The sequence below is a fragment of the Scomber japonicus genome, chromosome 10, assembly GCF_027409825.1.
Source record: "Scomber japonicus isolate fScoJap1 chromosome 10, fScoJap1.pri, whole genome shotgun sequence".
Taxonomy (NCBI): domain Eukaryota; kingdom Metazoa; phylum Chordata; class Actinopteri; order Scombriformes; family Scombridae; genus Scomber; species Scomber japonicus.
The window spans coordinates 2,258,068-2,282,614 of record NC_070587.1 but is presented as its reverse complement, the minus strand read 5'-3'; the positions used below and the strand labels follow the sequence as shown (position 1 = coordinate 2,282,614).

The window sequence follows — 24,547 nt, the reverse complement described above, 5'->3', positions numbered from 1 at the left end:
ATATGAAGAACAAAACTGTGGGTATTTTTTGTAGTATCAAGACAAATATCAGGAATTATGCAACTGTAGGATACATATACAGTCGCATTTTCTTCTTCTATGGTATTACTCAAACCCTGCATGGGAGAACAAACCCTTGACTCATTTTGAAACTTTAAACTGCTTCTACTTTTCTCAGACCAATTGCGCAGAATGTAAGACTGAAAGCATGTGCAAACAGGAAGTTGCATTCTAGCACTGTGTTCAGTTGATTTCACTCATGGTGTGACTCAACTTCTCTGGCCAAAAAAGAGTGAATGAAAGTAATAGTAAACATAATGACACATAATGTAAAATTCATGTTCCTCTTGTTGTGTGTCCCTGCAGTGTTTCCCGTGTGGCGGGGGATCGGGGCCAGTGGTGGTGTAGGAGGTGGGTGGAGCGAGGGCTGGGGACGCTGTTTACGATGGGAGACAGCCGGCCCAGGAGAAGGACCCCGGATCCCCGTATTTGACTACCCTGTCTGGTTAGTCCTCTGTCGTGGGGGACGTGCCAGGCTCAGGGAGGTTTGTCAGAGAGGGAGGGGTGCCATCAGACTGCCCACAGACATGCTCAGCATCAAGCTACCCCAGCTTTTTGACATCCACCAGGTCCCCAAGGTAAGCAAGGAAAAGGAGTTTCTCTAAAAAGGTTCACAAGGTATCTGGAAGCCTGACTTAACAAATAATCCACAGCACCTGTCACCTCAACAAGGGCTGGACAATATGGACAAAATCAAGTATTATAACATTAAAGACCAAATAACTTGATATCAATTTTGCGACAACATTGTAGAGATGACTATTGATGCTTTCACAAATTATTTATACATATAGATATTTGATAGATAATAATTACTAATGTGGATATCATAACTAAGTGGTGAAAGGAAAATAATAGAACAGCTGGAACAGTCTGCTAAGGTCAGAACATTAAATCACTTTACTGTAATGCATCCAAATCCAGGAAAAGACAACACTTAGGAAATGATATATCATAACACAATATTAAATAGTATGATTGATAGATAGATGGATGAATGGATGGATGGATGGATGGATAGATAGGCATGTAATCTCTTATCACAGTATCCATATGATTATAGTTATATTTCCCAGCGCTATGCTCTACAGTCACTGATTGTATATCATCTGGATACTGGTATGATATTGGTTCACACAAAGTGGTGTTTGTGCTTTATTGATCAAGTAGTTCAGTAAAACTTGTAATCAAGGGATTGTCTGTAGTTGAAAAGAAAAGATTTAAAAGGTTTACGCAGCTTTAATTGAAGCTTTAATTGACATGGGCACAGAATGAGTGTAGACAGTTTGTACTTTCTGGTACAAAACCATAAATCTTATATACATGAGAATCAGTTTGTTACTTCCCTTCTTTGTTTTTTATTTTATTTTCTGTTTCCTGTCATTGTGTTGTGTGATGTGTGAGGTTTTTTTTTTAAATACCTTGAATTCCTTACAAAGTACTGTTACATAATGCCAGGACTCCAGCAGACGTATCAGTCAGGACAAGAGCAGGTGTGAGTTATGACACAATGCTGCAAACATGTGAATGTACACTAGTCTTATTAATGGTGCCTCACGTTAAATATAATATAATCACAAACCAATAGGGGTGCTATAAGAAATATTTTAATCTTGGTAACCTTTTGTGCTCTTGATGGGAAAATACAAATCTCTTATATCGTATAACCAGTAATACAAATGTCTTATATTCATTCTTACATTTGCATAATCAGTTGCAGTATTATATCCAGCTTATTGGTGATTGTACTTTTATGCATTATATTACTATGATCATAAAAATAGTCACGCTAACTATTCTAACACATACTAATATAATGCATAAAAGTACAATCACCAATAAGCTGGATATAATACTGCAACTGATTATGCAAATGTAAGAATGAATATAAGACATTGGTATTACTGGTTATACGATATAAGAGATTTGTATTTTCCCATCAGCTCTCATTACTGTTTTTTCATATGAATGAACTAAAGTCAGTAGTCTGAACCTGACAGTTACTCCTGCCATTAAATCACTTTGTTCCCATCATATTTAATTTGAGCTTCTACCTTGACAATTTGTTTCGCCACGTTTTTTAAAATGACACAATTAACTGTGACATTTACTCATATACTCATAGAGGGGCTGCATCCACAGCAGCAGACTACAGTTTGAGGAAAATGTCTTATTGTGTGTTAGACACTGATTACATGACTTTTCACCATCCCTACTGCTGTTTTTGTTTTGTTACAGCAATTAAACCTATTTAGTTCATTTTCCTGTATCAGCGGCGCCCATGTTCATCACGTAATGAACCTAAATTGTTGAATACTGTAGGAGCCATATATTGATTTGCTTATTAGTTATTCTGTGTTCAATTAGTTTTGTCTTGTTGCCATGGTGATATGCAGTGTTTGGGGTCACGTGGGCACTGTAGTTGACAGCCGGTAGGTTATATTAGAACCTGCTTCACCTGCACTGGGAAGGAGGCGAGTCTAGGTAGCCGTAATTTTTGTTGACCGCATTTCATTATCGGTTTTTGTTTGCTTTGATACACGTTCACCAAGTGTACACATATAACATCCTATGGGCGCGTGTAAAGCCGCTGTAGTATTCATTCATTCATTCATTCATTCATTAAAATCTCCAAAACTTCTTTTTGGACTCAGTGTGCTTCTCTGGAACAGCAGCAGCGTGTCACACAAATACAAGACCTATTCTGCCTCACCAGACACTTTTTTAAGGTACTGGAAAGCCGCTACAAATACTAAGCGTGTTATCACTACTTAGAAGGACAACAGATGCTGCAATAATGAGATAATGAGACGTCTGTCCTCCCTCCTGTTCTCTGCTGTAAACACACTTAGCTGTAAAAGAGAAGCCGCTCTCATGTCTCGGTGCTCATTTTCAACAGAAACAAGCAAGACACAGGAACTTAGCTTGGGTCTTTAGGAGTTGTGGCATGTATGTATTCACTGACAAATAGTAAATACTTTTTCACATATTCGCACGTGTTACTCCCATAGACTGAATATAAGAGATGGACGTAACATCTGTTTGGTTTGTGGACTGCTGCTCGGAAGATAATAGAATCGAATCTAGGCAGCGCCATTTTGAAAATTTCAGGTGCATGCTGGGAAAAATAAAAACAAGGATTCTACTTATATGGGCATGATGTGGAGTCATGGACAGACGTATGGGCGGGACCAACGGCGGAGCGGGGAGGTTGCTATGGTTACGAGGGCTGGATCTCGAGGACATTGGTCAATCAACCTGTCAATCACAACGTAGCCACGCCCTAATGCATACCCTGCTTTATCGTCAAATATAAAATCAGGGAGGCCAAAATGTCCCAAATGAACATCATACTGCATTGAAGAAGGCTTTAAACTAGCGATTGAGACCATAAACACATTTTGAAAAAGTTTACTGAGGTTAGAAATCAAGTGAGAAGTTGGTGAATTCTCCATTGACTTGTATAGAGACGGTCGCCCCCTGGTGACCTTTTGATAGAATGCAGCTCTAAGTTACTTCCACATTGGCTTCTTTTCAGAGGATCGGAACTCCCCGCCTGGTTACTCCCCAATCCCAATCCACATGTATGTACACAACAGACATTCATGCTTCCACAGGAAACATATGTAGGAGCAACAACCCTGCAGTTCAATCATCTGTGCCGGCAGTCATTTACTCTGCTGTCGTGATAAGTTCAGTAATGATTGCCCTTCGCTCTCTGCTAGTAGAGTTTAAAGAGTTGAGTTTGTGTAGATTAGTTCGTTTTTTTTTTTTTGTCTTTGTCTCCTTGTTCGTGTTTAACGATCCGACTCTTGGTCTGTTTATTCCAAACAAACTGCTGTTGCTGTTGTGAGAAATGAAAAACACATGAGTTCCTGTGTGTGCTTGAGCTTGTTTCTGTTTAGTTTTTTTTACCCTGAAGAGACCAACTGCACCATCAGCTTTTTGAAAATAGCCAGTCAGTGATGAAGTAGTATCACGCATAGCAGGCTTATATATTATAGAAGGGTGCTTCAGGCAGCATACTCTATCACTATGTTAATGTAGATCTCAGCTTAACACTCTTCAATCATGTAGAAAAATGTACTGTGCATATTCACACTGGCAAGTTTATCTAAGATATCTGAGATGTTAAGGAAAAGATTTACATAGTTGTCATCTTTGTTTATCTTCGTGCTTTCCATCTTAGCACATCCAGATACAGATGGAAACATTCTGGCCCAAAAAAGCAGGATTTCTCCACTTTCACTAAAATAAATGTCAGATTATGATATTATGATATTTATTTAGGCAGACTGAAATCCACTAAAGCATTGGATCCTAAACTGGGGGGTTGAGATCCGTCCAAAGGGTCAAACAATACATTCTGCTAGTTACAAGTTGATTTAATAGGAGAAAAGAAAACGAGAAAGTTCTGTTGCACTTTTTTTTTTAATGAAATGTTGGTTGGTTTTGTCTCTTCTGGCCTCTTAAAGTATTCATATAAAACAACAAATAGTTGAACTACTCACAACTCACTCACATACAGCTGCCTCAGTGGATCCCAAGTAGACATTGTTCCATTTAACAGTATAATTACTAGAACTCGATTTTTATATTAATCGTGATTTTTTTCTGGCGATTTTTATTTATTTTAGGGCTGTCAAACGATTAATTTTTTAATCGCGATTAATTGCAGAATTTCCATAGTTAATCGTGATTGATCGCGATTTGAATTGCATGTTTAAAATCCTGTTATTTTCCATTTGAAGGCAGTTTTAAGCCCATAATGTAAAGCATTTCTTACCAGAGTGTCTTAACTGGGAATCAATCACGGCTCTGCTGCGACTCCCACACTCCAAAATGGTCCTTTGGTGGAGCTGAGGCTCGCTTGGCTGCACCTGGGTGTTTAGCGTGGAGGTGCTAACTCAAACTCCACGTACTCCGGTGGTAGTTAAACTCCGTTTGACACAGGTTGCATTTTACTTTTGACTTGTCAACTGAAGCGTCTGGAAGTGTTTTAAAGTTAAACAAGCCGTTCAAAAGTCCAGTAGCTCTCTTACTTTCCATCAGCGCGGTAGGTTTACTGCAGGAGGCCACTTCAAAGCATAGCGCTACAGCTAGAGGAGCCGTCTACGGGTGAGTAGAAGGGACAAAAAGGCTTGCAACATTTAAATGCGATTAAAAAAAATTTACGCGTTGGATTGCATTAATGTAATCGCGATTAACGCGTTAACACTGACAGCCCTAGTGTATTGTTTTTTGTAAATATGACTTATGATGTATTATCAAGTGTTTGGTTCAACCTGTTCTTGTTTAAGGAAAGAAAATCACAATCATTGAGATATAAAATCGCAATACTTGTTTAATCAGAATCGCAATTTAAATTGAATCAGGACCCAAAAACCGTTAGAGAATCGAATCGGCACAAATGCATATTGGCCCAGCCCTAATAATTACACAAAATTTGTTTCAAACAGGCACAATTTCATGGTCACAAATTCTGACTGTAGCATCCTGAGCTCTCATCAAGCTTTATACAGCGTCACTGCTCACCTGGATTGATTTGTTGGTCCTCAGGTGTTCCAGGAGGACAGCATCATCTCTGGGTACCGCCACCCGCGGAGCTCGGCGCTAGACTGCGTCCTCAGCAGCTTCCAGATGAACAACGAGACCATCAACATCTGGACACACTTCCTGCCAACATGGTTTGTGAAACACTTGAAAATGACTGAAATGTTTATTTTTCCACATGTTCAGTTTATGTGTCGGCCTCGCTCCGTATACTTTCACAGTGTATTATCATTGATTGTGTTGCACCAAAACATCTAATATGAGACATTTATTCAACTTTTTTTCAGCTGGGTTGTAATATCATTTTTAGTTTAACTACAGTATTGAATTATCTCCTGATTGTTTTTTCTATTTTTCTATTAATCACTTTGTCTATAAAATGGCCGAAAATAGAGAAAAAGGTGCACTATAACCTCTTAGAGCTCATGGTGATGTGTTTAATTGTCTTCTTTGATATATTCAGCCATCTGAGATATTCAGTTAACTTCCATGTATGACACTGAAGCTGCAATTAGCACATTTTTATAGTTTCTGCTGATTTAATTTTCCTTTGATCGGCTAAAGGATAAAGGATAAATGGACTAATCATTGCTGCTCTTCATACGTTACACGCTGACATACACATACACAGGAGAGGTCAGGTTATGACTGAGACCAGAGTAAATCTAGCTGTAATCAACACCAAGACCAAAGCAAACAGTGAAACGAACATGCACATCTTCTTTCCAGCTGTGAAAACACGATGGAGTTTCAAAGGATGGAGGAACTTTTAGTATCTGAGATGCAATGCCATAAATTCTTCGTAGTGCTGAGGAGAATAAATACACAAGAGGATAAAAAGTCCTTTTAAGATTTTTTTTTTTAGATAGAAAGAGTTGAGGCAGGATTCAATAAGATAAGCATGAAACAAAATAGACACAAGACGAACCCAGGATGTCAGAAAAGTCCAAGTACAACATCTTTGAAGACCAGGGGACAGTAGAAGTCAGAGAGAAGCGGGTTACATGGTGAACAGAGTTGATGTTTTACATGGGAAACGTTACTCTGGAGTAAGACCAGACTGTTTGTTTGTTCCAGGTATTTCCTGTGGCATTTCAGCGTGCTCTGCTCCAATATGAACTTCCTGACCGACAGCTACACCTGGCCCCTGCTGGTGTACATGCTGCTCATCTGTATTTACCCCTTCACCTCCAGCTGTGCGCATACCTTCAGCAGCATGTCCCCAGAGTCCCGCCACATCTGTTACTTCTTTGACTACGGAGCGCTTAGCCTCTACAGCCTGGGTAAGACTTCAGACACCATGGTACAGTCTTAAAATGATGAGGTGCAGATATTTTGCAGAGTACAGGAGCATCTTGACGTTAACGGAGGTGAATGAGGAAGTGTTTGTGCTCCCTCAACAATAAAACAATAGTAACAATGAATTTTATTCATACAGCATTTTTCAAAATAAAGTTACAAAGTTCTTTGCATGTTTGAACCAATTCATCAGTGTTTCTTTTGAATACAAGAGACAAATAAATTAATATTAGAATTTTAAAATCATATTTTTCAGTGCATATAATCTGTATTTTAACAATTTTCTTGTTTTTTCTTGTTAGTTTTGAATGAGTTGCAGCATAATAGGCAGCAATTGTCTCCCCATTTTTCTTTTCACATTGTAATCCCAGGAGATTCTTTTGGGCAATCAGCATTACAAAACAGTTACTGCTGTGGTTAGCACCTACTTGCAGCAAGAGTGTTTTACTCTCGGTTTACTCCAGGGGTGTCAAACATGCGGCCCGTGGGCCAGAACCGGCCCGTACAGGGGTCTAATACAGCCCACTTTCCTTCCTGTCTTTTTTTCCTTCCTGTCTTTTTTTCCTTCCTTCCTTCCTTCCTTCCTTCCTTCCTTCCTGTCTTTTTTCCCTTACTTCCATCTGTCCTTCCATCTGTCCTTCCTCCCACCCTTCAATCTTTCTTCCTTCATTCCTTTCTCCCTTTCATCTTTCCTTCCTGTCTTCTTTTCCAACTTTTCCTTTCTTTTCTGTCTTCCCTCCTCACTTTTATTCTTTCCTTCCTTCTCCTTCTCTTTCCTTCCCACCTTCCTTCCCTTTGTGCCTTCCTTCTTTCCTTCCTTCCTTCTTTCCTTCCTTCCTTCTTTTTAATGGTCCGGCCCACATTAGATCAAATTGGGCTGTTTGTGGCCCTTGAATGAAAATGAGTTTGACACCCTTGGTTTACTCTGTGAAAAAGGAGGGAGGAAGTTTCTGTTTTGTTGGTTCATTTTCTGACCTCAACACATAATTATGGATTTTACCCAAATGTTAAAAAAGAGAAAAAAAATCGCAATCGCATCTCCATTTCATGTTTGTTAGATCTAAATAGCAAAGCATCTCAAGAATGGATGTTTTAATGAAAAAGAAAAGCACCTGATATGACAAGATAACTAACACATATAAGAGAGGAACCTTAAAACACTGGCAGACCATGAAGTGAAGTCTGCTTTGTGGCAGTACATCAAAGGTCTGTTTAACAGGAAACACTACTGACAGGTTCATCCACCAGCAAGAATAGTGACTTATTAGCATTTTTATTATTGATATTTGAGTCCAGCAGGTGAAAAAACAGGCTTATTATCTTTCCATTTGTAGTAATGATCAGTTTACACGTGATACTGAACCTGAGAAACAAAACCTGTCTCTTTTCTTTTCCTGTCTCTATATTATGTTGTTTGCTTTTCAAATGAAGTAGCAGAACATACAAAGCATTTTTGCATCTATTTGCCTTTTTATGATGGCTGTGAGTGTGAGCAGGATGTGATCAGGGCATGTCTGATTCACGTCATCTCAAACCACATGTAACAATATCTCTCTCGTTCTGCCTCCCTCCTGAGAAATGAGTTGTTTCATGACTTATCTGCACCCCAGACACTGTTTGTTTGGCCTCACATTCATTTTTCCTATGAATAATATTTCCCTTCCGCTGTGAACCAGCCTCTCCAGAGGAATTTCAACAAAAAGACCGAACAAAAAAAAAACCTATCGTAAGAATTCAGGGCTTGCTGCACAAGTGTTCATTTGAAAATGTGTTGTCCTGCAGCATCTGCTTTCACTGTCTGCCTATTTCCAGGCTTGTACGTACATGTGTGATGTTTATTTTTCCAGCACTTCACCTTAACCCTTTATAGGACACTGAAAGGAAGGGAGGAAGGAAGGATGGAAGGAAGGAAGGAAGGAAGGGAGGGAAGGATGGAGGGAGGAAGGAAAGGAAGGAAGGACGGATGAAAGAAGGAAGGAAGGAAGGTAGGGAGGAGGAAAGAAAGAGAGAAGGAGGGAGGGAGGAAGGGAAGAAAGAAGGAAGAAAGGGAGAAGAAAGGGGGACGGAGGAAGGAAAGAAGGAAGGGAGGAGAGAAGGAGGGAGGGAGGAAGAACAGATGGAAGTAAGGAAAGGAAGGAAGGAAGGACGGAGGAAGGAAAGAAGGAAGGGAGGGGAGAAGGAGGGAGGGAGGGAGGACAGATGGAAGGACGGAGGAAATAAGGAACGAGGGAGGGAGAAAGGAAAAGAGGAAGGGAAGAAAGAAGGTAGGGAGGAAGGAAGGAAAGAAGGAAGGAAGGATATTTTGGGATATTTACAGAAGTTACCAAATATAATTATTTGCCCAATGAAGAGTTAACAATCATGCAGAATTGTGTTTTTTTTTTTTCTCAAAGGTGAGCTTTCTTTGTGCATCACTGTTTCTTGTCACGGATGTGTGTGAAAGGCTGAGTTTGATTGTTCTTGTTGAGACATACAGTACAGCAGGTTCTCTTTGAAGGAGAATATAACACATACTGCCACTTAATGTTAACAGTGGCCACATTGTTCCAGTGTGGTATACATCACGCTTACTGCATGCATGTATTTAACTGTGCTTGATCTTTAATGTTGTAGATTGCTTTAGTCTATTTTAAGAGCCGTAATGAAGGCAGCTCCATCTGCCTTGAATACAAAATGTATTATAAATGATAATGCTGAAAACTGAAAAGTCACAATGTACATAATTACAATTTTTTTCCGACTTTGGCGACTCCCAGTGGTAATATCAGAGAAGACAGATTTACATCAGTAGTGTATGTGCCTTGATGCTTTATCTTCTTCTTTCAGTCATCATTTGCCCTGTGTTGCTTTAGATTATCAGATGTCAAGATGACATCCTGGTTAAATGGTCAAGCCACTATTTGTTACCTCTCAAATCAAACGCTTCTCCTCATATAATGTTCTGTGTTCAGGATGTGCCATAAGCTACGGATACTACGTCATGCCCGACTGCTGGGTCAACAGTTGGCTCCATCGTCATTTTGTTCTCATTGCCATCGGAAACACGTTATTCTGTACCAGCCTGTCCTGCTATTCCAGGTAAGAAGCTGCTCCATCGCCTATATTAACCCTCTGGATATGCTGACTTCATGGTTAAAGTTAAGTTAAAATCTTTTTGAGTCTGTTGGAGGTTTGAGCACCAGGGCATGTGCTAGAGGAGACTGTGAGATTCCCCGCAGACGCACACGTTTGGGAGGAAAGTGTTGTCTGTTGTGGGGGTGGACATCTGGAATAGTCTTCCCTCCACAATAAGGGAATGCCCCACATACTCTTCTTTTAAAGGACAACTAAAACAATGGCTGAAAATGTATCAAGAATGCCATTAACTGGACTTAACACCAACTGAACTCTCTTTTTTAATTGCTGTATTCCGTCTGGATCTGACATCCTCTTGACTGTGTATTGTACTGTGTGTGTTTTATTTATATCTTATCTTATCTATTTATTTGCTATCTCTTCCATTTGTATTCTTTTTTATATTTATTTCTCTCATTAGGGACTACGGATGCAAATTAGCAGTTTTGCTATAATCCGGCATATTTACAAAGATGTCTAACATTTATATTCATTAATATGCAGGACTGTCCCTATCCAAAAATAAACTATTATTATTATTATTATTATTATTATTATTAGTTTAAATAAATTGTCATAATAACATAAAGTCTATTGCAGGTAGGTATGTCAATGTTTGACAGTTTTAAAAGGAGATGTCAGGACTAATACTTCTTGCCTTTAATGCAGAAAACCTTGCTGTAGGAATGTTTGAATTATTTAAATGGAGGAACATACACACAGGTCTCACTGCCAACCTGAGATTTATGTTCTTTGCCAGGAGGGTTAAAACCTCTGAAACAATACTTCGATCATCATGTGACACTTAAACTCTGCACTGAAACCCAGACAAATGAAATTCTTTTAAGGCTCAGCAGCTTTTAAAGACGCAGTGACTGACTGCAGCTATTCAGTGAAAAAAAAGAGAGTCTGGAGTTTGGTACTGATGTTAAATGAAAGAGATATTGACTGATATCTGACTTCGGCTCTGTAAAGCATTAATTTATTCTTTTTATAACATCTTTATAGAAGATTATATTTATGATAAAATAAATATTGTGTTACCCTGAAAGCAATTTGTATTTGAAAGTAAATCAGTGAAGTGTAATATTGCTTAACCCTCCTGTTGTGCTCCCGGGTCAAATTGACCCTATCTCTTTTGACTGTTCCTTCCTTCCTCCCTTCCTTCCTCATTCCGTCTTTCCTCTCCTTCCTTCCTTCCTTCCTCATTCCGTCTTTCCACTCCTTACTTCCTTCCTCTTTTCCTCCTTCCGTCCTTCCTTCGTTACTTCCTTTCTTCCTTATTTCCTTTTTTCTCACTTCCTCCCTCCCTTCCTCCCTTCCTTCCTTCCTTCCTTCCTTCCTTCCTTCCTTCCTTCCTTCCTTCCTTCCTTCCTTCCTTCCTTCCTTCCTTCTTTTCCTCCCTTCCTTCTTTCCTTCTTTGCTCCTTTCCTCCCTTCCTTCGTTCCTTCCCCATTTCCTTATTTCCCCACTTCCTTCCTCTTTCTTCCCTTCCTTCGTTCCTTCCTCATTTTGTTCATTCCTTCGTTTCTTCCTTCCTTCCTTCCTTCCTGCCTTCCTTGAACTGAGCACAACAGGAGGGTTAATGCTGTAATCTGTCCTGTTTTGTCGAGTCATGATGAAGCAATAGTGTCTGTATGTCTTTCATTTGGATCAGGATAAACGCTGGTTTAGCTAATGTGTACCAGTTCTGCCAATACCCACCGAAATGCCCGACAATAAGGTCAAAGACTAATATGATTAAACGGTCTTAAGTGATTACGTAATATCCCCTGCAGGTTATAGAGAGAATGAGACAGAGAAACTAACTGGACAGGTTTTAAGAAGACAAAGACAAGTTAGTGAAGGTCTCTCTTTGTCTCCTCAGGTTTCTGGAGGTACAGTTCCCACAGAGAAGTAAAGCTCTACGGACAGGTGCATTCGTCCTCCCATTTATATTTGACACTGTGCCTCTGTTTTACAGGGTGAGTGACTGTTTAGAGCATTATTCCTGTTTCAGACCTGCTAACATGAACCCAATGTTTCTGGCACAGAGGTTGAGGCTTTGCTTTCCACCATAACTAAATGTGTTGTTTTATGTGTTTTGTATTATTATGTAAGAGCTTGCAGCCGATTAGTGCAACACTTTAATACTTTAATACAGGACTTTGGCTCACTAACCCATAAAATGATTTCCTTGTTAATCTAATACAAACGTATTACTGTCATCAAGTAATTCCACTAATCACTGGAATGATTAGTTTGTGCAATACTGAAGCCATTTGTCTGCCGCCCCCCCCCCCCCCCCCCCCCAGAACTAGGTCAGCAATTACAACAGTGATGTTAACCTTCCTGTCGTCCTCCCGGGTCAAATTGACCCGTCTGTTTTAATTGTTCCTTTCTTCCTTCCTTCTTCCTTCCTTCCTTCCTTCCTTCCTTCTTCTTTATTTTTTCCTTCGTTCCTCCCTTCCTTCCCTCTTTCTTTGCTCCCCCCTCCTTCCATACTCCTTTCATTCCTTCCTTCCTTCCTCCCTCCTTCTCTCCTTACTTCCTTCCTCTTTTCCTCCTTACTCCTTTCCTTCCTCCCTCCTTTATTCCTTTCCTTCCTTCCTTCCTTCCTTCCTTCCTTCTTTCTTTGCTCCCCCCTCCTTCCATACTCCTTTCATTCCTTCCTTCCTTCCTCCCTCCTTCTCTCCTTACTTCATTCCTCTTTTCCTCCTTACTCCTTTCCTTCCTCCTTCCTTCATTCCTTCCTTCCTTCCCTCCTTCCTTCCTCCCTTCCTCCTGTCCTTTGTTGACCTGAGGACAACAGGAGGGTTAATAATGTTGTAGACATCAGTGCTGATACTCCTCATATCTTTTTTTTTTTGAGTATAGTAAAGTTTTAAATCTAGCTCTTTTGGTTTTTTTGTTGTTGTAGATCCTTCTGTGCTGTGGGGGGAACTGCAGCCCAAGCGAGGCATTATCTAGTCACTGTTACCACCTCCTCTTTGCCTTCCTCACCTGTTTCCTGTTTACCGCCCACCTCCCGGAGAGGTTGGCCCCAGGGCGCTTCGACTACTTTGGTACGTCCTTTTAATCATGCATGTTATACTTTAAAGGTTTAACTAGCACTAGCTGTAAGATCCTTAAAACTAAGATGAACTTTCTTACATTGGGGAGCTCCTGAGTGTGATTGGTAGTCATTTATTTTAGAAATTAGAAGTCTTAAAAAGTGAATGCATTTGCTTTCTGCCCAGATACAGGTCTGTAGCTTTTCTTTTTTTTTTTTTGTTGCCTGTTCTTTAGTCTTTTACTTGCTGGAATTATTGGCACGTAACAACGGCGCTGAAACAAAAAGGCTTTCATTTCACCATCTCCACAAAAAGAAACAGTGTGTAAACTTGCGCATACTTTTCTGCCTTTCTGTGTCTTTGCTCAGTGGATCGCTTTGTTCACTCTGTAGACAATTCACAAGCCCTGTGTTGAACCCTCAGAGCCACAGGTTCACCTCTCACATGTAAATTCAGAAGAAGAGCTGCTGTTTTATAAAGGATTGTATAAAAAATGAGAATAAAAGAGGTGGTTTGCAAATGACCTTAAAAATACTTGTAGTTGTGTCAATAGACAGCCAACCCTGTTTTATTGAAAGTTTTGAAGAATGCTGTTATCTCCAGATTTAATTTGTCTCCCACAGATCTGTCTCACACACAAACCAAAGTATTCACTGTATTCAGGGTCGTCCTTGTGGCCTTTTTGATAAGAATAGATGTCTGTGTGTGTGTTTGGAGACCTCTAGGTTTTAAAAAACCAAATCACACTCAAATGTATGAATAAAACTTTATATTATAACTAGGGCTGTCAAACGATAAATTTTTTAAACCGAGATTAATCGCAGAATTTCCATAGTTAATCGCGATTAATGGCGTTTTGAATTGCATGTTTAAAATCCTGTTATTTTCCATTTGAAGGCAGTTTTAAGCCCATAATGTAAAGCATTTCTTACCAGAGTGTCTTAACTGGGAATCAATCACGGCTCTGCTGCGACTCCCACACTCCAAAATGGTCCTTTGGTGGAGCTGAGGCTGGCTTGGCTGCACCTGGGTGTTTAGCGTGGAGGTGCTAACTCAAACTCCACGTACTCCGGTGGTAGTTAAACTCCGTTTGACACAGGTTGCATTTTACTTTTGACTTGTCAACTGAAGCGTCTGGAAGTGTTTTAAAGTTAAACAAGCCGTTCAAAAGTCCAGTAGCTCTCTTACTTTCCATCAGCGCGGTAGGTTTACTGCAGGAGGCCACTTCAAAGCATAGCGCTACAGCTAGAGGAGCCGTCTACGGGGGAGTAGAAGGGACAAAAAGGCTTGACACATTAAAATGCAATTTAAAAATAATTAACGTTAACGCTGACAGCCCTAATTATAACTTAAATGAATTGTTTCCTTATGAAAGCTCTAAGAATGTGTCATATTTTAATAGCTTATCATGCTTTTTGTAAATTTACAAATAGCATAAGTCATCAGATAAATATCCTGGAGTAAAGTACAATATTTGTTTATGAAACGAGCAAATATTGCTAAATAATAGCAGCACCCTTCCAGACAGAGGCCACGTTGCTTTCTGAGAACAGAGTACAGTCAGTGCTAAACTCATATTTAGGCTCTTTAAACTGATCCTTGTCCCCACTCATCAGCTCTCCCTCCTTTTTCCAACCTTAGCGGTGAGAGTTAAGCTGTCAACCAGGATATACTCATACAGACCGCTGGTAGCAGTCAGTATAGTTCAAGCAAAGATCCTCCATAGTTTCACTGGTCCACTTCTTGTTAACAGGTTTAAAGAGTATTATGGAGGAATCAGGTGGACTGTGATGTGTGGTGAATGGTTTGATAGGCCCTGTTGATTGTGATGTAACAGTGATTTAACATGTTCTCCTCTCTGGTCAAGCAGCAGCTGATGATATTTAAGGAATTCATGGCTGAGATTCCCCTTTGTTAATGTAGCTGAGGACAATAATGAAAGAGTCCAGGTGTGTCTGCTCCACATACTGTATCTGATCAGTGAGTGTACACTGTACCTAGTGCACCTGTGCCTCCAGTAAAATGTTAACACCAACCAGAATGAAATGAAGATGACTCACAGTGGAGTTGGAGGCTTTACAGTTGAGGAAAAAGAAGTTTCCAGAACAGCAGAATAGAGCCGGGTGATTCAGCCGGGTGCAGATTCAGAATTAATAATGAATCATTTGAAATCCCTTTTTGTCCTTTTTGTTTTCATCAGCTGAATCTTGTCTTCTTCCACACAGGCCACAGTCACCAGCTCTTCCACATCAGCGCTGTGGTGGGGACCCACTTCCAGATGCAGGGTGTGTTAGCAGACATGGCATCACGGAAGGCGTGGCTTGTGGACCACGGAGCAGTGCCATCCCTCCTAGGGACCATCGGGGCGCTGGCCGTCAGCCTCGTCCTCAACTTGGGCATTATTGGTATTTTCAGCGCCCCGCTGCTGTGGAAGTCCTGCCACAGCTCCAACCAGCCGCACACATCACCGTGTGAGCGCAAGGAGCAATGAGGCCGTATTCTCCACCAACAGCCACTAGATGGCTGATTCACTTTCCAAAGGAAAGGTTTGGGCTGCGAGTCTCTCTCATCAGTGTCTGTTTGAGCTGTTAACAGTTCATAGTAGTGCTTTTTTAACACCAACAGTTTTATCATTCAGAGATAAACATTTTGTTTAGTGCTAAACCGTTTTTGGAACAGCGTTGCACACCTGAAGTATTTGTTCATGTGTTTACTCAGAAGCTGAGGACCCAGTTACATTTATTGAAGCCTTTTTCTGTTGTTACATTAAGTGGCAGTATGTGAAAAGCTGAAAACACGTCTACCATGTACAAATGTCTGTTTAATTTATTTTTAATGTTCCTCAATGGGCATTTAAAAAAAAAGGCTCTGGGTTGAAGGAAGCATGCTGTAGTAACACAACGTGAGTGCCTTATTGTAGACCTCCACTTCATTAACAGCGTTTACAGTAGATCACTACAAGTACAAATCTCAAACTGGAAACATTTAATGTCATTGTTTGCATTTTACATGTACGAGGCCAGAATCTCCTTTTTCTTAATTAAGGATGTATTGAAAATCTTCTTTCTAACTGGACTAGTTGGTTAATGTTGTTGTTCTATGAAGCGGTATTCAGCGTGAACAACCTTCATTCAACTCTACATAATATAATGCAGATTGAATTGCCAGCTCTTATATATCCACCTATTGATTCCACTGTGCACTGTGACTGGAATTGATTTTCAGGCCAGTGTGGTTCTTTTCTGATTGCCTGCCTTATTATAAACCACACAATCTGCCCTTAACAGAAAAAAAAAATGTTACTGCAAACCAGTGATTAAAAGAAAGGTACCTTTTTTTATAAGTGTATGTTTCCACGGCAACGCTATAGCGGTCTCATGCCCCCCTGAAGGTCCTCAACAATTTTTTTTATGTTCTGAACAAATTGCACCATTTTCTCTTGTTCCGTAAAGCATCATAAACTCTATTTTGAACATCAATTATATACAGTAGCACCTATGAGCACAGCCAGTTTTGCGCAATCGGACCTTCCACCCACCCCCCACCCCCCACCCCCCAAAAACGAAGTCTCTGTGATTGTAATTTGACTTTAAAAGTGTTTTAAATATTCCAGTATGGTCCGATTTCCAACACTTGTGATTTATAACAACCATTGGTGGAATTAAGAGAAGTGGAGAGAGAGAGAATGAGTGCATTTAGTCGTAGTCTGGGGTCGGATAAATGCGGGGGTCTCGGCTTTGTGGTGTTGCAGTATTTTGGTGCAGTTGAATATAACAAAGCAGTACACTTCATAAATATATATATCTATACCGTGGTTATCTTGTCCCATGAGACTGTTGTTTACATTTACCACTGAAATAATACTGTTTTATAGGATGTGATCATATTTATTGCTCGTTTTGGTGCATAAACAGGAATGAAGAGGATGTTTTTTTCTTTTACTAACATAAAAGAAACCTAATTACAATTCTTAACAAGGTAACACTGAAAAAAAAATGACAGTCTTTTAAGGTCATTTTTCCACTGTTCCTGAGCCCATTATTAAAACAAGTGATGGATATGCAGACAGGTCATTATAATTAGTTTCCAACACTAATTAGAGTTGGAGTTTAAACAATTAGTAACAATTAATTTGAATTTATTCATTGCAACTATTTTAATATTTGATTGACAGTCATTTTTTGAGCACATATGTCAATCAGGCCTCTTCAAATGTAGCCTTTCTGACTTTCTTTATATAATAACTAATTGATTATCTTTGGTTTCGGTGTGTTAGTTTTAGACAAATTGAGCACTTTGACAAAGTCACCGTGGACTCTTTGGAAATTGTGATGGCACTTATTACTATAAAAATAATAAGTAACTGCAGCTATAGTCTATAATCTATATTAAAAGAAAAATGGCTGCACTAAAAAAAAAGACCAAAAAAAACTGTCAGTGTCAGATTTTTATTTTTCCCACTTGTTTTAAAGGAAAGGCTTGGACAAAAATGACTTGATAAGATAGAGATTTTTGCAGTGTATAAATAATATAATTCATTAATTTTATCATAGAGGCCATAGCAGTACTGTATATACAACCTGGCTAAGAGAGATTAGCAGAGGAGTATTGTTTAATGGGAAACTGGCTGTCACACTAATCATCTCTGTCATAGCGTTAACGTGCAGTACTGTAGATACACATCTCAGCAATGCTCTTATTACTTGACGAAAGGCTAGTCTGTATATATATATATAAAAAAATGTTTTAAAGCATATATGTCTCACAAAATACTCACACTTAACTTCACCAGTAACACAAAAAGATTATACACACACACTCACACACTCACACTCACACACACGTCTTTTAACTAGAACCTGGAGGGTTTTATAAGAAGGGAAATGTAAGTGATATTATGGCTATGAGGTGTGTTACAGATCATGTTGGATGCTGAAGTGGAAATGTCGGCGTAGGATCACAAAGAGCACACACACACACACACACACACACACACACACAGACGCACTTTTGTATTAGACATGTGGAATATTTAAAGACATTTTCAAGGTTATAGTGTGCAGAGTATAAAAGTCACGTCGCCCCTTTTATGCCACAGACAAAAACGAATCAGTATTTGCCCTCGATGTGGTTTTTCTGTTTTATCTTCACCCCTGCCGAGCATCCATCGATTTTTATTTTTTCTCCACAGTCATCATCTTACAGCGTTTCTCTGTTTGATCCTGTTGATTCTTGGAATTGCATCATTACTGGCTTCTGAAGTGGTTCTTTGCTATCGACCCAAACTGGTTTGGAACTCATTAATTTCTGATAGCTGCTGATTTTTTTTTTTTTTTTTTTTTTTTGGGTCATTTCATTCATTTTCAGTCATTCGGTGCCTACTGTTTCCTATAAAATGGCTCATTTGACAGTTATGGAAAAACACACAGGTGCTGAGTGTCGTGGCTTTCCTACATTTAATATATATATTGCCTTTCTCAATTTCAGTTTTGCATAATTTTGACCAAATTATCAAATCTGAATTCATAATAATTCCAAGTGGACTCATTTTCCAGACCAGATCACTGTTACTTCAATGGGTATTTGCTGTGTAAACCTTTGTTAGTTTACTCCTCAGTGGATAAGCTGATGCAGGCTGTAATTATCAGGATAACTGGGCACTCTTTATGTGACAACTTTTTAAAAAGAAAAAATGACAGTGTATTGAAGGATGTTTGATAACGTGAAGCAGAGCAAAGACGAGGGAGGGATGAACCATTTGATACAAGCAGATTTATTCCGTGTCAAAAAAAAAAGAGGAAAAAACTGGCTTTATTGGTGCCTTTTTAAAACATTTTTGTACGACTTTTCTTTTGATATAATGCTCCGTTTGTTCCTTGTCCATATAAAAGAAAAGAAATGACAACAAACTACTTTTTAAATGTATAAATACTTATTTGTTATTTGCTGTGTATACTTTGTAATTCAGCTTCTTTGTTCCACTAGATTTGTGTAATAAATTAAGCCTTTTATGAATGTACTAATTGTCAGTGGAGTGTAATTCATACATGAACACCTGAAGGATAACCAGGTATATATATAATGAATTGATGGAGGGAAATTAAGCAGTTTGTTAAAAATTAAAATCAGCCCAATATTAGATCAAATACCATACAGTCCTGTAGTATACTGTGTAAATATCTTTATGACTGTGAACAATACTCCAATTTATCTAAATGAATTTATTGAAATGTGAATGTAAAGGATTTTTATACCAGCCTGAGTGTGAGCAGTGAGTGTGAGTGACCAGCAGAGGGCAGAGCAGCACAACAAAAAACATGCCCTGCAGTATAAGAAACATCTTTTGTGTGTGTGTGTGTGTGTGTGTGTGTGTGTGTGTATATGTGTGTGTGTGTGGAAATATTGGCTGCAGGTACAGTGTTGCAACAGTGTGTAAATCCTCAGAGATATATCTACGGGAAAACCAACACTTGGGTGACGTCAGGTTTAAAAAAAAAAAAAAAAAAAAGGCACACTGCAAAAAGGGAAAAAAAAGTAATTAATCTAAATAATGAGGGTAATTTTTCTTCAATTGAGAACCACTCGTGTAGTGACATTATTCCACTTTTGTTCCCAGTGTCAGGCACCTCTGAAATAAGGTTTTAACATGAGAAATAAGGCACCTCATCACCTCAAGAAAATTAAATTAGATTTCATAAAATGCTTGAAAGTGCTGTGCAATTATCTCGCCCCACAGACAGACTTATTTTGGTCATTTGCAAAAAGCCTGCTAGATGAAACAGCTAAAATGTGTATTTTTTTCAGTGCAGTTTATAATAACAGCTATTCTAAGTGTTAATTATGAAACTATATTTAGATTGGAAAGCCACATGGCTATACGCAGTTTAAAAGTAAAGTTTTAAAGCAAAGCTAATTTGCTAAACTAAATCAGATAACAGTGACCCTCCAACTTCAGATATTTCATTGTCACTCTTCTGTTCATCAGGTTCTTCTTTGGTTTGACTTAGTTTCAACATTTTGTGCAAATGTTGTCTTCCTCCATCATCTTAATACCTTACAGGATGGAGGGTAAGGTAGTAAAGCGTACAGAGAGGCTTATTATTATCAGCAGTGGACAGTATCCACACACCAAAATGATGATTTCCATAAGAAATCAATATCCTGCAGCGTATAAGATGAGGTGGAATATTAAAAAGGAAAGTTTCCCACTGTGCAGCTCCAATAGGATTTTTGTTAAAAAAAAAAAAGGTCTTATTATATAGTCCATATATTCCATATATTACAAAGCTGGAGGCTCGAGTGCTTATTAAAATGGTTCATTCTGAAACCACAAATGGGAACCCTTAAGAATAACAAGGACAAACACTACAGAGTATACTAATCCTATCTGACCAGAATCTGCTTGTAGATACTAGAAGAAACAATAAGCAAGACACGTGTCCTCCAAGTGTTTTCATCCCCCTGCACACCAGAGGAGGTAGAGAGAGAGAAAGAGAGAAAGAGAAAGGGATGATAGCATTAATCACAATCCATTACCAGTCCCTGGAGACGCTCTGCATACAGAGTGGTGGAGATGTGAGGATGAGGAGGCGAGGAGGAGGAGGAGGGAGGGTTAGTAGCGTTGAGGTACAGAGAAAGAGAGAGAGGTTTGGTTCTGGAGGGGGTTTGTTTGCTGGGGGGGGAGGAGGGAAGGAGGGGGGGGGGGGGGTGCTGCACTAAGGCAATATGAAACTTGATTATTCCTTTTCAATAACCGTCTGCTGAGCATCCCGTGGAGATGTCGCAGGTTGCTGATTAGTTCGTCAAAATAATAGAAGGCTCTTGAATAGCCTTGTTAAAATGTCTAACTTAAAGTACAGATGGCGGCTCAAATCATTGTTCCCTCTGAAGCATACGATAATGATGGATTGACTGATGCGGAGGGATGTTCCTGCAGAGGCTGAAACCATCTTTTTTAATCAAGTTTGTTTATTTTTGTAACGGCAGACAATATACAAAGTGCTGGAGTAATAATACTTGAAGATATATATATTTATATATATATATATGTATTTGTAGACATTAATACAGAGTATGTACATACAGTATTTACACTTAAAGGCATAGCAGTGGTTTGTACACTCAGTCTTTCTCTCCTTTGGTTGAATTTAAACATTTTTTGCCATCTTTTTTTTTTTCCCCATGGTGGTCGCCTCACCTCCAGTGTCTGTTTCAGTGCCATCTGTCCCTCTGCTCCTGGAGTTTCACTCACTTTAATCCATCTGTTACCTCTAAAGCCGTCTCAGTGTGTCAGCGACCCACCGTCTTGCCCCCTTACTGAATTTCAGTGTAGCACTTTGATTTTTAAAGGTCATTACAGTAGCATGTTAAACATCGCTAATCTGTACAGAAAGCCACTCCTGCGTGTTGCAGGCAGGCCGCAGGTCAAACCGCTCATCTTTGGATTTTTTTTTTTTTTTCATATTTTACCGCAAAACTGAATTAAATGTAAACACACTTCATAATGGATCAGGAAACACATTCACTGCTAGTATATGACCATTTTTTGTTCTTGTTTTTGAAAAATATTCATAATATACACTGGATTTGACACATTAAGAACAAGTCAAGTTCATTTTTTTAGCTTTTAAAAGGTTTTGATTGGGTGGGTATCCTTTACATCACTGAAAACCCTCTTTATCAAAACTTACCCCAAAATCAGTCACCCTACAAATGACTGTCTGCTGTTCCCAAATCTGTAAAATTGGCTCTCACTTCTGACTCATGATGTGAAGTTCCCTCTCTTGTCATCATCTATCTCATTTTCTAATTGCCTTTCCACACAAGTGTCGGCTGTAGCGTCGTATGAAACGCACCACACCGCAGCTCAGCTCAGCTCGCGAGCCTCTTGTGATTTAACGCTGCAGAGCAAAGACTCCCTGACAAGCTGTCATATTCACAGCAACGTAAAGGCCCATATACTGTACTTCCAACACTTATCCATGCACGTCCCTCCACCAGGCTGATCCCCCCCCTTCAGATAAACATTAAACACTTTGGTAAACATTTGACAGGTTTCCAGACGACGACGACGACGGGGGGCAGTGAACAGGGTTGAGGAGGGTCGAGCCGGGATGAGGAGAAACTGAAGCAGAAAGGGTCGCTGCTGCAGACTGTTTGAAAGGTCCATCAAGTATCGTGGAAATAACATTCACACTGGGGTTTTTTTAAGTGACAAAAGAAAAAGCAGGAACCTGTTTTAAAGCAATTACCCCCTGATTAAAGTTAAAGAATTAAAAGGAACAAGTTTAAGGTCTCAAATCAAAGCCAACCCCCCCTCCCCCAGGCTCTAAACTCTACTCCCTGTGTGCCTTTTGGCCCCTCTAACCCAGAATATCCAGATAGACCGGCGGGTTCTTGACCAGGGCCAGCAGGCGGCTGTGGATGTCCTTGATGACCATCCTCTGCTGGGGCTCTCTCTGCCAGCAGCCTTGCATCAGCATGTACACCTCCTTGGGACAAGTGCGTGGCCTTTCCAGCTCCCGTCCCTGCGTGATGCATTCGATGGCCTGTTGGGGAGAAGGGAATTTCAAATAACAGTATATTATAACAGTGAGGATACATTATGAAGCATAGCAGTCTGTACTCAGTGCTTCAATTGGGAAAGATGATAAAGACCCAACAGACTTCTTTGTATTTAAAGGGCCAAGCCACCCACATTTTAAGATTTCTCATTTACTGTAGTTTTAGATATATCCGCCTGACCTATACTGGATATTCAAGACTGATTTTTGACATTTTATAATGATATAAAATCCAATATTCTGTTTTTATTTTTCCATGGTTGCATTACATGAACAAGCAGTTTTGATAAGGATACCATAAATCTCAGAATAGGGAGCCAAAACAAAAAAAGGTGAGATCCACGATGCAAGAGGCAACTGAAGTAGAGGGAGAAGATCTATGTTCAGCCATTTTGTCTGAACTGAGAACTTTCAGAAAGGAAAAGCAACAAGAAACTGACTACAGTGACAAATACAGTGAAAGAATGACAGGTCAAAAACCACGTTAGCATGGTAGAGGATGCTCTGAACACCTACTATCTGCTACAGTGCTGCAGGTTACTGGAGGAAAGATGTGAGGGACTGGGAGACTACAGGAGAAGGAACAACATCCATGCAGCAGAAACCAAGGGACCAACGCACCCCTGATATTATTCATCCTGAAGTTTCTGACCTTCCTGACTGAACACCAGGTGATCACAAAGCCACTGAATCTAAAAAAAATCTGCAGTCTAAAGGGAAGGAAATATCAATGGACTACGACTACTCACAATCACTACAGAAGACAAGAATTAGGGCTGTCAAACGATTAATTTTTTAAATCGCAATTAATCGCAGAATTTTCATAGTTAATCACGATAAATCGCGTTTTGACTCGCATGTTTTAAATCCTGTTATTTTACATTTCAAGGCAGTTTTAAGCCCATAATGTAAAGCATTTCTTACCAGAGTGTCTTAACTGGGAATCAATCACGGCTCTGCTGCGACTCCCACACTCCAAAATGGTCCTTTGGTGGAGCTGAGGCTCGCTTGGCTGCACCTGGGTGTTTAGCGTGGAGGTGCTAACTCAAACTCCACGTACTCCGGTGGTAGTTAAACTCCGTTTGACACAGGTTGCATTTTACTTTTGACTTGTCAACTGAAGCGTCTGGAAGTGTTTTAAAGTTAAACAAGCCGTTCAAAAGTCCAGTAGCTCTCTTACTTTCCATCAGCGCGGTAGGTTTACTGCAGGAGGCCACTTCAAAGCATAGCGCTACAGCTAGAGGAGCCGTCTACGGGGGAGTAGAAGGGACAAAAAGGCTTGCAACATTAAAATGCGATTTAAAAAAAAAACGCGTTATGGATTGCACTAATCTAATCGCGATAAACGAGTTAATGCTGACAGCCCTAACAAGAATACAACAATATTTTAAAAAATAACTTAAGGAGAAACACATGAAGTTCCAAAAGCTGCAAAACAATCGTTCAACCCAGACTGTTGAAGGACTGCTGCCACTTGAATTTCAACAACAATCTCAGAGGAAGAAAGACTGGAAAATGACTTCATAGGAACAGAAGGCAAACGTAGGTGGAAAACGACGATGCAGGGGTCACGGATGAACCAGAGACTGATACAGGTTCTGAAGGAGCTACGCAAATCAGGAGATCGGAGATCGGAGATCAATGACTAAACACATGGTGAGCAGAAATAATTGGCTTTAACTTATTTGATTGCCAATAAACTGCTAAGATCAATAATTAACTGAACTGGACTCAGAATGATAGAGTAATACCTGACTGGACCAATAAGGAGAAGAAATAGAAAACGGTGCCATCTACTGTTAACCATATAATGATATAATGTGTCTACCTGTTGTAGCCCAAACCTCATTTCTTTAATTTTAGTATATATTATAACTCAAGTATAGAGTAATAAAATACATACAGTACAGATGCATCTTACAATGT

At 39.6% G+C, this 24,547-nt stretch overlaps 2 protein-coding genes across 2 annotated transcripts in view; one reads left to right on the top strand and one right to left on the bottom strand.

Moving 5' to 3' along the window:
- The first annotated feature begins 513 nt into the window (after positions 1-513).
- On the top strand, positions 514-15,603 carry paqr6 (progestin and adipoQ receptor family member VI). Its single transcript, XM_053327426.1, has 7 exons — positions 514-638; positions 5,620-5,747; positions 6,691-6,896; positions 9,864-9,990; positions 11,894-11,990; positions 12,926-13,070; positions 15,284-15,603. The coding sequence occupies exons 1-7, from the start codon at positions 588-590 to the stop codon at positions 15,547-15,549; spliced, it is 1,020 nt and encodes a 339-aa protein (XP_053183401.1). The 5' UTR covers positions 514-587; the 3' UTR covers positions 15,550-15,603.
- A 5,416-nt stretch (positions 15,604-21,019) lies between these two features.
- ntrk1 (neurotrophic tyrosine kinase, receptor, type 1) overlaps positions 21,020-24,547 on the bottom strand; it is a 44,615-nt gene continuing 41,087 nt past the window's right edge. Inside the window, exon 18 of the mRNA XM_053327387.1 lies at positions 21,020-22,606. Coding sequence (XP_053183362.1) covers positions 22,421-22,606 — 186 coding nt within the window. The 3' untranslated portion in view covers positions 21,020-22,420. The remainder of the gene's footprint in view (positions 22,607-24,547) is intronic.

Excerpts from the sequence above, each read along its gene's own strand:
- paqr6 (XM_053327426.1), top strand. The coding sequence starts at position 588 with ATGCTCAGCATCAAGCTACCCCAGCTTTTTGACATCCACCAGGTCCCC. Across the intron at positions 6,897-9,863 it reads GCTTAGCCTCTACAGCCTGG|GATGTGCCATAAGCTACGGA; the intron begins GTAAGACTTCAG and ends TTCTGTGTTCAG. Across the intron at positions 9,991-11,893 it reads AGCCTGTCCTGCTATTCCAG|GTTTCTGGAGGTACAGTTCC; the intron begins GTAAGAAGCTGC and ends TTGTCTCCTCAG.